Source organism: Molothrus aeneus, chromosome 6, assembly GCF_037042795.1.
Source record: "Molothrus aeneus isolate 106 chromosome 6, BPBGC_Maene_1.0, whole genome shotgun sequence".
In the NCBI taxonomy this organism is placed as follows: Eukaryota; Metazoa; Chordata; class Aves; order Passeriformes; family Icteridae; genus Molothrus; species Molothrus aeneus.
In genome coordinates, this window is record NC_089651.1 from 53,506,501 (window position 1) to 53,519,279 (window position 12,779).

General features: G+C 42.1%; 1 protein-coding gene across 1 annotated transcript in view; it reads left to right on the plus strand.

Annotated features, from left to right (window-relative positions):
* The window catches only part of KIF26A (kinesin family member 26A), a 96,714-nt gene that overhangs the window by 30,006 nt on the left and 53,929 nt on the right, over window positions 1-12,779 (plus strand). Inside the window, exon 3 of the mRNA XM_066552517.1 lies at window positions 2,844-3,344. Within this exon, the coding sequence (XP_066408614.1) occupies window positions 2,844-3,344 (501 nt within the window). The remainder of the gene's footprint in view (window positions 1-2,843; window positions 3,345-12,779) is intronic.

A 12,779-nucleotide genomic window follows, 5' to 3' on the forward strand; every position in this document is an offset into this window, starting at 1 on the left:
GTGTAACTCCCAGCCCAGCCTTGTTAGGGTGTGAGCTGCTGAAGCAGGGGCTCCCCAGCACCAGGCATTGTCACTGGGCAGGAAAACCTCTTTAATGGGGCTGGCTAAACTTTTAAGTTATGGTTAATGTTTTTAACAGTAACTTGTGTTTCCTCTGGCCTTCACGCCCAACCATTAGCCAGGTGTTTTTCTCTCTCAGAGTGGAAAAATAAAAGTAATCTAACTATCCAGCTGGGCCCTTACTGAGGTGGAGAAGGTTCTCCACAACTGGAGAAGGTTGGCCACAATGCCAGCTGCGGGTCACAGAGGCTGGATGTGTGGGTTAAGAGGCTCCTTGTAAAGCTTGGCAAAACATAAGCATTGGAAATGAGATGCCTTTTTCTTTTACTATAAATAACCTATGAGGTTTAAATTTGGCATGCTCTGTGCCTATAAGCTTTGCTCTGTGCAATTTTCTAAATATATATATTTTTAAAATTTATTTTTGTTCCCCCCTTTAATATGACATCAACTTGATTTCTTTGTAACTGCGAGACAGGCCCGACTCTGATCTGCCTTATGCTGTAAACTGTGTTTATGGAGCTAGAATTGGGGTCATTAATTTTCTTTACATCAAAAGAAGTAATTTCTTTTAAATGAGAAGCCTGTTTCACCTAGTAATTCGCTTTAATTGCTTATTTGAAACTTTTGACATTTGATAGCAATTTAAACATTGCCAGATGAGGCTCATGCAGTGGGGACGTGCAGGTGCTTCCTTGTGTGCCCAGCTTGGTTCAAAGGAGTGAGCCCAGGGATGTGCCTGGTGCAGATGGGGCACCCAGTGCTGGAAGGTGTTGTATTTTGGGGCTCTGTGAATAGAAGCTGTGTGTCAGCCTCAGCAAGTATTTGCTCAGAGGGCTCTCTTCCCTTGGAGAAGTTTCTGAGGAGCACTGAGCACGGTGCTGTTTGTTTTTCTTGGGAGATAGACTGCATGGCCTTTGTTTTACCCGAGGCTAAATAAAGCTTGCAGAACTGAGTCTCTGTGTTTTTTTTTTTTAAGTCTAACCAATAGCACTTTCTGCTGAAAGGATAGAAAAAAGTTTCTAAAATATTAATTACTTTTTTTTCATGACTAATATCTCTTAATTTAGTATTACCATCTTCTGGGAGGTTTGGTGGGAAAGAATTTTCTTCCTCATGAGGGTAAGCAAATGGTGCAACTTCAAAGGCATTTTTAGCAGGATCTAAACCTCAATAAAGAGAAGAGACAAAAATGAAACAGTGTCTTTCACTTCACTTTTTATGCTGATTCACTATTGTGAATCAATTTATTGTTCAGCCACTGCCAGGAGAAGCTTTTCTTAGCCTCAGAATTATTTTTAATTTTAAGTCAATAAAAAATAATTTAGATTATTGCAGAAAGACCAACTTTGATTAATGGCTTTTGGCTGTGGAATAATGTGATTCTAGATATACTTACAGTGGTTTCTATCCACACTGTACTGTGTCTCGTGAGATCATTGAAACTATTGCAGGAGTAGTCCAACAGCTGAACATGAGATAAATTCTGTGCTGCTGCTGCAGAAGTTAAGCAGTGTTTTAGTACTTTCTGAATTCAGAGCAAAGCCAAAGTACCAGTGCCAAGACTTCTTTAAAGAGTTTTATTGATGTGCATTGTAATTAAAACCAGAATGAGTTTTCTAATAGCACATTCATTTCCTAGAGAGCAATTGCAGCTTGGCATAAAGTAATACATTTTTAAAAACAAGTGCCAATCTGGGGATATCCCCAGCATATGTTGGATGGCTGATTTACCAGCTATGTGTGTCCTACTTATTAACAAGAAAATTAAATATTTTCATTTAAAATAATTATACAAATAAACCTTTGGCTGTGCTGTGATTTCATTAAAACCTTAATTGTTTAGAGAGCTCTATGAGGGTGTGTGAAGTTGGGTCAGTTTTACTGCCTGGTGTTAGGCTCGATAGCAGATTTACGACAGGGCTGGATTTAATCTCTTGACTAATCTTTTCAGTAGCAGGCCTGGGATGGGAGGGCGTTTGTGTGTTGCAGGAGATAGGTAACTCTATCTCTGAAGTGGAAACACAGTGCTGGGTTTTAAAATGTCTTAGCAGCCTTAAAATGAACTAGCCAAGAGCTGGTGGGGAATTGCTCTGTGGAAACAAAATAGGTGTTGCTTTTAAATCAGCGTCTTAGTGTGCACATTGTCACACCTTCACACATGGCTGTAGGCTCAAATCTATTTCTCATTAAAGCAACTGTAGCAGAAGGCAATATTGCAACGATCTGGGTTGCAAAGATCAGAAGTAACAGTCCTGTGGGCAGCACCATGTAAACTGGCTTTTATGCCCCTTGATTCATCATTTCTGAGGGTAAGGGCAGCACGACATTTACCAAGTCATGAATTAATTTTTCAAAATACTTTCAGTCTAATTTTCCTTGGTTTCTGATGGTGGTATGCCTTTGAATCAAGTTATGATATTTGTAGGTTCAGCATCTCAACTAACATTGTTCCTGAGCATGGGAAACACGGGTGCTGTAGATGTCTCCAAAGGAGAGTTAATTAGAAGAATGAGCAGTTATCAAGAACACCGCAGCTCCACTGTTTAATTCTGATGATAATTTTCATGCTGGGTCTAATACAAATGAATTCACTTTTGGTTTATTAATCCACTGTGGGCCTGTTAGGGTATTCAGCAGGAAAAATGCTGAGAGTTACAGAACAGATTTAAAGTACTTCCGTGAGTGGAGAGCAAATCAGAGAACTTTCTTTTTTCCTCTTGTTTTTATCTTTCTGCATCACTTTAACTGACTATGTTTTCCCCCTTTCTCCCCTTCTTTAGGACCCACGATTATCAGCTTTAATTTTTGACAAGCTTCAAGTGCCTGACTACTTACAGAAAAACAGGAATGAAGGAGAGAGCAGATGTGAAACCTGTGCCACTCACTTGAATCAGCTGAAGCAGGAAGCCATTCAGATGATGCACACCCTCAGCCAAACCAGCTACCCAGAGATGCCTGACCTCCCGCCTGGCGCCGGGGCAGTGACCAGCATGGTACCCAGGATGGTCACTGTCTCTTCCCAGAGGGACCTGCCCCTCCTTGCTGGGCAGGTGGGCAGGCAGCCTGGGAAGTCTCCCAATCTCTTCTCTGCGGCAGAGAAGAAGAAAGGACTGGGATGGTCTCAAGGCGTGGGCGGTTTTCCCAACTCCAGCGTTCAAGTGACGGTGGCCCCCAGCGGCCTCAGTGGTGCCCTGAGCTCTGTCACCATCCAAGCTCAGCAGTACCTCGAGGGCATGTGGAGTATCTCCAGAGTGAACAGCTTCCTGCCTCAGGCTTGTCTAGTAAGTAGTGATAATTCAGCTGCCTTGGTTTTGTTTGCATGTGTGTGGACATACAGAGGGATACAGATAAAATTTGAGATCTATACATGTTTATCTTTGTGGGGATCAGCTAATGGTATTCTAAGCCATGTTTCAAGAGCTGAAGAGTTAAAGAGCTTTGGAAGATGTTCTATCAGATGTCATGAGGAATTTGCTTTCTTATCTCACATGGTGAAATCCTTTCCTCAGATGTTTTTGCACCTATTTTAGCTTCATGTATGCAGGTGATGCTATTTGTCTGTCACATACCTGGTAACTCCTTTAGAAAAACACAAAAGGCCAAGTTTGTCACACATGAAGCTCTGGGAGTTTCATGGGATTATATCAAAGGTGAACTTGACCCTCAAGTCTAGTGCAGAGCTTCTAACACTGTGTGCAGTTCAGCAGTTGCTGTTGATGGACTGTGATGCACAGCATTAATCTGCAGCTTAGATGTGTTGCAGAACAGTTTGCTGCTGAGGAAGGGGCTCAGGAGGTTGCTTCAGAGCCACATGCCTGTAAATGTCACTGCACTTGGATTTTCAGCCTTGATGTTGTTTCCCTGTATTCTCTGCGCATTGTAAGAACTCTTGTGGGAAATGGGAAAGCTTTGTAGAGGTGCACATTACCTTTAGAAGCAAATTCATGATGTCCCTATCTATGGGACTGTGCTAAGAAGGAGGATACAGTACATGGCTGGTTTTGACTGAGATTTATTCCTGACCAGTTTTCAGGTAGTGAATGGGGGAGTGTGTCTAATAATGAAATGTGTACAATTTGAAGTAAAGGTTTTCACTTAAAGATGACCTAACAGATCTTGTGAGATCAGATATTTTGGTGCCAAGCAGCTTTAAATTTTACATGATGCCTTATGTGCTGTTGTATGTAAACACTACCTAATATTGCTTGGTAGCTTCAGCTGGTTGAGCTCCAAGATCATCAGAGATAAATATTTGAGTGCTGCTGTGTAACAACATTACTTTTTCAGGCTGACTTGTGCTTCCTTCCAGAAAAGGCTTGGAGACTTGATTCCTGCCTCCCATACTTTTCTCTCTTAAGGAAACGTGTGAATTCACATAAATTCCACCTCTGAGGGATTTAAATCCAGTGAATCTCTACTGACATCAGGTCACTCACTAAAAAAAGGGAAAATGGCCCATTCAGCTCTTCATGGTTTATAAGGAACTTCTGCTATAAGAGCTTTTCTCTAAAATGCTGCTCCATGCATTAGGGATCAATTTGGCCATGTATGGTATCTGATGTTACCTTTAAATTGCCTTCTAAGTTCATTGTATATCACAGAAATAGAGAAGGAAAAATGGGAAAGCTGCTAGGCTAAGAAGCCTGCACTCTGAAAGCAGAAGTATTTCCATTTGTCTGCTCATTCTTTGTCTGCCCTTATTCTTGTCCTAAATAATTCAGTAACAGCCAGCTACAGATTTCTTCCTGCTTAACCATGCTGACTGATAGATGTGGTCTTCCCTAACCACTATGCTATTCTAAGATAAAACTGTTGCCTCATTTAACCCCTGTGAAGGAAAAATGTGTATAATGCAGCAGAGCTTAAGTGTGATTTAGAAATGTGCAAAGAAACTCAGTAGCCTGGAAAACAGTGACCTTTAACGAAAGGACAAACACTGTGAGTGTTGGAGGCAGCTTGGATGTGATCCAGTCATCTGCAAGGATCATTTAGATTTATAAGCAGTTTTTGGAGAGAAGCTAGTCTTCAGTTGTTTTATCTCTCCTCTCTCTTTATTTATTTTATCCATTTAAACCCAAATGTAGTTACTGAAGACTGTGAGTGCATCTCTTTCCAGATGGTGCTTCTTGTGTCTGTCGGAATTCTTCCACTGCCTTGTGTATTGTTAAGAGCCTGGTGTCTGATGAAGTTGTTTGGGTGGGTGAGGCAGAAAGTGCTTCCCCTACGCTCTTCCCCTGAGAAATCACAGGTGTTGAAGGAAACAGGACTGGAGAGATTTCAGGAAACAGCTAGTCTGGCCCTTGTCTAGGATAGTATCCACTGCAGGACATTCTTGTCCAACGCTTCTCTTACATAATTTCGCAATTTTTCAAAGACTGGGATTTTCCCAGTTCTATTAATTCTCACATCTGAACTTCCTTCCCTATTAGAAAAGTTTATTTGGTTTATTTACTTTTTTTTTTTTTTAACTGGTTAGAGAGATAATTTTGTCTTTTCTTTTCTGAAGTTAGAGACAGAGTTTGGGTTTCAGATTAACCCAGAAGAGAACTGTTCTTATACTTTTAGTGATGTCTGTCTTTAGTAATACTTCCTGTCTTGTGGGGCAAAGCTGGTCTGGCTAGAGAAATTCTGGAGCAGGACTACTGCAGTAGAAAGAACAGCACTGAATGTACTATTTATTAAGTGTGACTGGATTTTGAAGACTTCAGCCCCCATTTAGGCAACATACTGCACAAATGCAGAAGTAAAAGATGGCTCTTTTCTCGGGGAGTTTCCACTCTTGGTTGGGACACCAGTAATTTTGACCACCCTGTAAATACTCCATGGGAATCTGTATTTACTTACACCTTTTTTCCTTACCAAAGGGTACTTGAAACAACAGGTGCTGAACTCCCTGGTGGGAGGCTTCTACCCAATGCCCGTCCTCCCTGTGATTTAATTCACTGCTGCATATGAAGTGGGCATGATTAATTTTGCAAATCTGGGAAGACAAAAGTAAAGGCTTGAGTTCATCTCAAGTATTTTTAATTGTCAAAACCCCAGGTATTTATTATAACATAATTACTGAGGCTTCCTTTGGGGCTGTGGAAGACCAACAGGCACTTCAAAGAGATGCTTTGTCCTTCTCTTCTTGGATGTCTCTCTTGGCCTGCCTTGTCCACCAAGGGCTCCTGTGGCTTCCAGGTGGTGCTGGTGGAGCCCAGGTAGGTCATGTGGAGTGAATCCTGTTTTGGATGCAGCCTACTGTGTCCCCAGTGCCTTCTAGGTGTGAAAATACACCCCAGTGTACATCTGCCAAACCTCAGGGGACCTTGCAGCCGCACACATTTCTCCAGGATCTGTATTTTTTATTCATGGTTAGTTCTAATAGTGGCAGTAGGGAAATTGTCTGTGGAGAGAAAAAAAAAGATTTTATTTCTGCTCCTCTCATCTCCCTCCCCAAACTCGCATGTATTACCTTGTTATGTCACTTACAGTTGTGAAAACACTTCTGGGCTGAACGTTGGGGGTCAGAAGTGCAGGACATCGTAAATTTTTAATATGTGTTTGGAGTTCAAGTGTGAAAAATCCATTATATAGATTATAAATTTTTTGAACAGGAACGTGTGTTTGAAGCGTAGTGTGGGTGCTGCTCAAATGAAAATAATAACCATGGGCTTTGGGAGCTGTAAAGAGGAACAGTAATTAAGGATCTGGAGGAAGGTTCAGGGAGGGGAAGACTAGGATTGCAACCAAGGTGCAAAAGGTGAAGATGTAATCAGCTGCTTTACCCAAGTGGCCCGTTGTGAAAAATTACAAAAAATAATCACCAGTAGCAGTGATAAGTTGTCTGAGCAGACAGTGAACACAGTGGAGGGGAGGGAGCTGGTGTAACTCTGGGTAAAGCAGCTGATTTGTGCTGGACGCCTGACAACTGTAATTAATAAATAGTTTGTATTGATGTTTTTAGTTCTTGACCTGACAAGCGACTGTAAGGTTACTACTCAAATCAAAAAAACCCATTAGCAGTGCTAAGCACTGACACCCAGTTTAATGCAAAAGGAGAGGACTGAGGGGAGTTTGGGCTTCCCAGAAAGCCCAAACTGTTGTTGGGCTTCAACTGTTGTTGAAATCTGGCTGAGAGGTAGAACATTAAAACCACTGAAAATACCTTGTACGCTTATTAGAAATATCTGCATTTATTGGGTATTGTAGAAAGAAAGAGGTCTTACTGTACATTTTAAATTGAGTGTGTTATTATTATGCAGTGTTATATGCTGCATAAAAGTGCTAAAGTAGCCATGCCATGTGCTATAAAGACTTCTCAGTGAAATAGGGCTTATTTGCAAATTGCATTTTCTTTCATCTTACACAAAATGAGATCCTCGTCATACTGTATTTCTTACTTGAATATGTACAGTTGGCACTGGTTATAAGGCAAAGCCTTGTGGCTCCTTGAACACTTAACAATTTGTAAGTGGATTTAAAAATATATTAAAAACGCACCATTAAAAAATTGAAAAAGTTGGAGCAATAAAAAATTTGAAGAGCCTTAAGTAAAACTTCTAAAGCCTATATATGCAAAATTGTAAAATTATCAAATGTATGTTCCTGAGAGTATTCACAAATTTAAATTTAGGTATGAGCTTATTGCTTGGGTCTGTGAAGTTCAGAGAGGGAGGATTCACCCACAGCACAGCACATGTAAATGGGTGCACAGACTCTGAAGTTAAAGAAGTTGTGTTTATTTGTCTTATGTGAAAAACCTCCGAGTTATTTTAGTCACAATTCAAACTTCCCTGTAGTTTGAGTAAGTCTTCTGCTTACCCTAATCTAAACCAGATGGTTTTGTCTGAGAGTAGTTCAGCCTCTGTTGACTTTCCTTAAAGCCTCTTTGTTTGTTTATAGCAAGGGTGACTTACATTTTGTTTAAAAGATGCAATAAAAAGCTGACTGTGGAAAACAGAACAATGACAAGATTTACTTTCCAGCATTTACTTTTTTTACTTTGATAAATGTCATGCCAAATGGATTTTTAAATTAATTTTTAAAACCCTACTTGATAGCTTTCTCAGTGACCTTTTATTAATACAATGTGGGAAATATATTTTGTAATGAAACAATTAAAATACAGTGCATTGACCATAAATCTTGTCCGTGAGACATATGGATGTCTTTGAGCTTTGGGACATTCCTCGGACTCCACGTATAACATCTTGATCCTCAAGAAGTCAATGTTAGACAGATGGTGAGGCAGGGACTGCACAGAGGCTCTTCTGTTTTCTCTTTAGCTCCAGTAGTGTTGGTGTCACTGCTTTTGTAGAGGAAGTAAATAAATAAAGGAAAAGGGGGTGGCAAAAAATACTGACTTTCAAAGTTAGTGTTGGTCACTCTCCATAACAAGTCTCAGCAGCAGAAGGAAACCTTTCGGTCCAGGTTACTAAATGCTTTCTCATACTAACCCAATTTATGTTCCCATGGAAAAGACCTTTGCTGTGGCTGCTGCATGTTAGCTGGGCAGTCATGCCTTGCCTTGGGCTTTGCTGCCTTGGCACATGCAGAGGAGGGAGGGGTGTGATGTGGGATTACAACACTGCCACTGCCAGTGAGACCCTGCCCCAGCAGCCAGGGAGCAGACTGCCTTGGGAACAGTGGGTTGGGAATTCAGCCTTAAACGTGCAGCGGGAAGCATAACCCTCTGCTTTGTGTAGTTATTGGGACCTTTGTGCTCTCCCATTCTAGATTGTCCCCAGTGTAGAGTGATAAGGTGAAAATGAGGTTACTTTTTAACGTATTTCCAGGTATCAGAGTGATACAGGAAAAATACTAAGAGTTAACAGAAAGGCTCATTTCCACCTTGTAGCCAATAACCTTTCTTGGGTGAGGGTGTGGATTGCATTTCTTTTTATTGTGTTTGACACTTCCACCATAGTGTTGGTTTTACAGTTGTGGGACAGGGTAGCTATTTGAGGACTCAGACCCTCTTGTGGCTCACATTACCACCTGAAAGCAGTTCTTTTGATCTTTCACCCCTCCAGGTGAAGCAGTTGTTATTACAACTCTCATGAGGAAACAAGTCCATACTTGCCTCAGTTGACAACTGAAGTCAGCAGGCAATAATAAGGAATGTTTGCCCAGACTTCACCTGTAACTCTTCAGAGATAGATTTAAGACAAGCAGATTTTAGAGATTATGTGGAAATGATAATCCACTGGATTTACCTTTGGCCCACAGTGCATTCTCTCATCTGGCAAATGTATCATAAGCTACACTAAATACCCCAAATACTTAAATTTTCTACTCTTGCCTTTCAACTTGTTTCTTTGGCCTTTTCTGTTTACTTTGCTCCCTTCAGCTTCTCTTGCCTCATTCTAGTCCATTTATGCTCTAAATTTGCTCCACTATAAATTCTCTGGTGAACTGATAATCAGTGCATCCCATGCCACCCCAGCACTAGAAGTTGCCATGCAGGGAAGGTTCATGCTTTTTGGCCGAAGCTCGGAAGTGGTGTCATCCAAGATTTGAGAAAGAACAGCTTGAACAGCTTTTACAAGGCTACTGTTGCATGGGCTACATGGGTTAAGGGTGGGCTGCAGATGAATAATGCCCTCTGGCTTCAGAAGTTAATGCAGCAGAGAAACCAAATAAATTCCGGCTGAGCTCAGACCTTAGTTGTGTGCAGGGGGGGTGGAGGGGAAAGTCTTGCAGTGGTGTCTCTATAGTACATGAAAGGAGCTGATTTGTACAGATGAATGCAGGTAGGATTGCCCAGTTGTCCTGCTTGTGTAGAATAGTATTTGAACATCATCTATTTTTTTGGTTTTGGAAAGTGCTTTGAATTTGACCTTTTCTCAGCAGGCTGTTTACTGGAATGATGGCATGTTGAGGGTGTGGGCCTTCAGATGGTTGAGAGATGTGCACAGTACAAGCATTGGTGAAAGCATCTCCTGTTGTTTTGTGGCTGAGCGTGGGGCAAAAATTGGTGCTCTTTGTTACTTGCAGCTAGAGTCACTGAAGGGCCCTGCCTGGCAGCTTCTGACAGGAGGTTTGAAAAGCATAAATAGAAAATGATGTATCTATTTTTGTGTTTCAGCACTTAGGAGAGAATTTATGATGTATGGATAGAGTTCATAGATATTTCAGGCATTTCATATGTGTGTGTTTAATGGAATGGATTGCCACTTTAGTGAACATAGCATCAAATCAGCTCTGTTAATTGAAAAAGATTTTTCACATTATTGCTAATGATGTGACACAGTTTTGTTAGAGATGGTGCATAAAATAGCACTACTTCAAGTGACATTAATGTATGCATTTAAATTCCTTTTTTCCCATTTACGTGCATTATTGATTTTATTTCATTGTTGAGCAGCTAATGGATTTATAATTTGAATACAGTCACTGTAATCAATGATGGGATTACTAGACTTATAAATAGAACTTTAAAACTACGATGAGATAATTTCACAGTGACGTTATAGAGAGTGAGCTGCCCATCCAGGAAGACTGAGTGGGTGAGGTCCTCCAAAGACAGGCAGGAACAACCTCATGTTCAGAAGTCCTGGTCCTTGTGAGGGACAACACAGCAGGGCATCAGCAATGTAGGAGGTTCCTGGAATGTGTTAATGGTAATTTTCTTCTCCAAATGACAGAAGAGCCAATGAGGAGAGGTGCTGTGCTGGGCCTTGGTTGTAATCAGTGATGCAGAGTACCTGGAACCCTGGAGCCAGTGGTGTTCCCCAGGGATCTGTGCTGATTCCAGTTTATTTCATCATATTCATCAATGCCCTGGATGGAGGGACAGTGCTCAGCCTTGGGAAGCTTGCTGAGGAGGAATGGCTGCTACCACAAAGTGCCAGCTGTGCCATCCAGCAAGACCTGGACAGGCTGGAAATGTGGATAGAGAGGAACATAATGAAACTCAACCAAAGCAAGTGCAGGGTTCTGCAGCTGGGGAGGTTTAACCCCATGTACCAGTACAGACTGGAGGCTGACCCACAGAAAACAGCTCTGGGAGTCCTGGTAGACAACAAGCTAACCACGAGCCAGCACTGCCCTTGTGAACAAGAAGGCCAATGGTATTGAGGACTGCATCAGGAGGAGCATTGCCAGCAGATCAAGGGGGGAGACCTCTGCTCAGCCCTGGGTGAGACCACATCTGGAGTGCTGTGTCCAGTTCTGGGCTCCTCTGTTCCAGAAAGACACAGTGCTCCTGGAGAGGGTCCCATGGAGGGGCTGTGAAGATGGTGAGGGGACTGGAGCATCTCTTTTAAGAGACAAGACTGAGGGAGCTGGGCCTGTTAGCCTGGAAAAGAGACAACTGAGTTAACTCCTCTGAATTTGCATGGCTGCTTCTATTTCAAATATGGATGAGTTTGTTCTTTTGTGATACCTTATGCAAAGGAAGAATTTGAAAGGTGCTATAGGCATGAGTCTGTTGCTGTGGTTTTTGGTGTTGTTAGATAATGGATCTGCCATTCAGAACTGTCTCTTGTGTTTCTTAAAAAAGAAGGTGATGAAGTTGTACAAGGTGAAGAAGTTGTACAAGGCTGTTTTAGGTGTCAGGTGGCAGTGGAAGGATAAAGAAGGGGAGAGTGGCCCTTTAGATGCCTTGAGAAAGGTCTAGGTTTAGGTTGTTAATGCAAGGTGCTGTATGGACATCCCCTTGAGGCCTGTCAGCCTCTCCCTATGACTCTGAAGTACTGATAGGGGATGTGGGAATAGCACAACCTCCTGTTGCTAGTTATGCTAAGATTCTCTTGAAAAGATTGAATGGGAATGATAAGAACATTAGTAATATCCTGCTGGGTCTCAGCTGCAGCCTGTCTAGCCCAGGGCTGTCTCCAGCAGTGAAGCTGGAAATGGTATTTAGGGAGAGCTGTGGAGCCTGGCTGCTTTCTGCAGTCTGCTCACACTCCCCAGCATGCCCAGTTGGAGAATTCACAGGGACACATACCTGTCTGATCTGTTTAGGGACCTGCTGTTCAGGAATTTATCCAAACCCTCTCTGACCCTGAAACACCCTCTAGCTCCACAGCCTTCTGTATGCCAGCAGGTTCCATGGGTTCACTACCCCAGTACAGAGTATTTGCTTTCATTCCATTTATTCAGTACCTCCAAGACTTTGTAAACCTCAGTCAGGCTGTCCTCAATCTTCCCTTCTCCAAGCAAGAGAAGGCTCCCAGCCTCTTTTATCTCTCCTCTTGGGACAGCTGCTTTGCACAGTCACACTTGGGAATTTCTTCTGGAATTCCTTCTTATTGGCATTTTGTTACTTGAAAGAGCTCTGGGACATCTGCAGGCTTGCAGATTTCGCTCTAGTCGTGGTGAATCATGTCTGGGTTACATGGCCCCAACACTGGGAGCAAACAGTGGGGTCAGCAGAAACAGCCACATGGAGAGTGTCATCTGCACAGCTCTATCCCTAATTTGGGACCTTGGTGTCCTTCAACAATGATCCCAATGATCACAGCTGTCCTTGTCTTTGCAAACTTAATGCTGCTTCATGAGCTTGCCTGTAACTGAGCCTTGGTCTCTAAATATGGGTGTAATTAAGAGCCAGTTTTCCCTTCAGATAATGAGGGCTTGTACCTCTTCAAGAGAGCTGCAAGTCAGTGGGTGCCTTCCATGTGGTAGCTGTCAGGCAAATTGATCCCAAGGGATGTTCTTTTTAAAGCAGCTACATCTAAAATATAAGCAGCTCAACTGTGATTGAGATAGAAATTACGTATGACAAT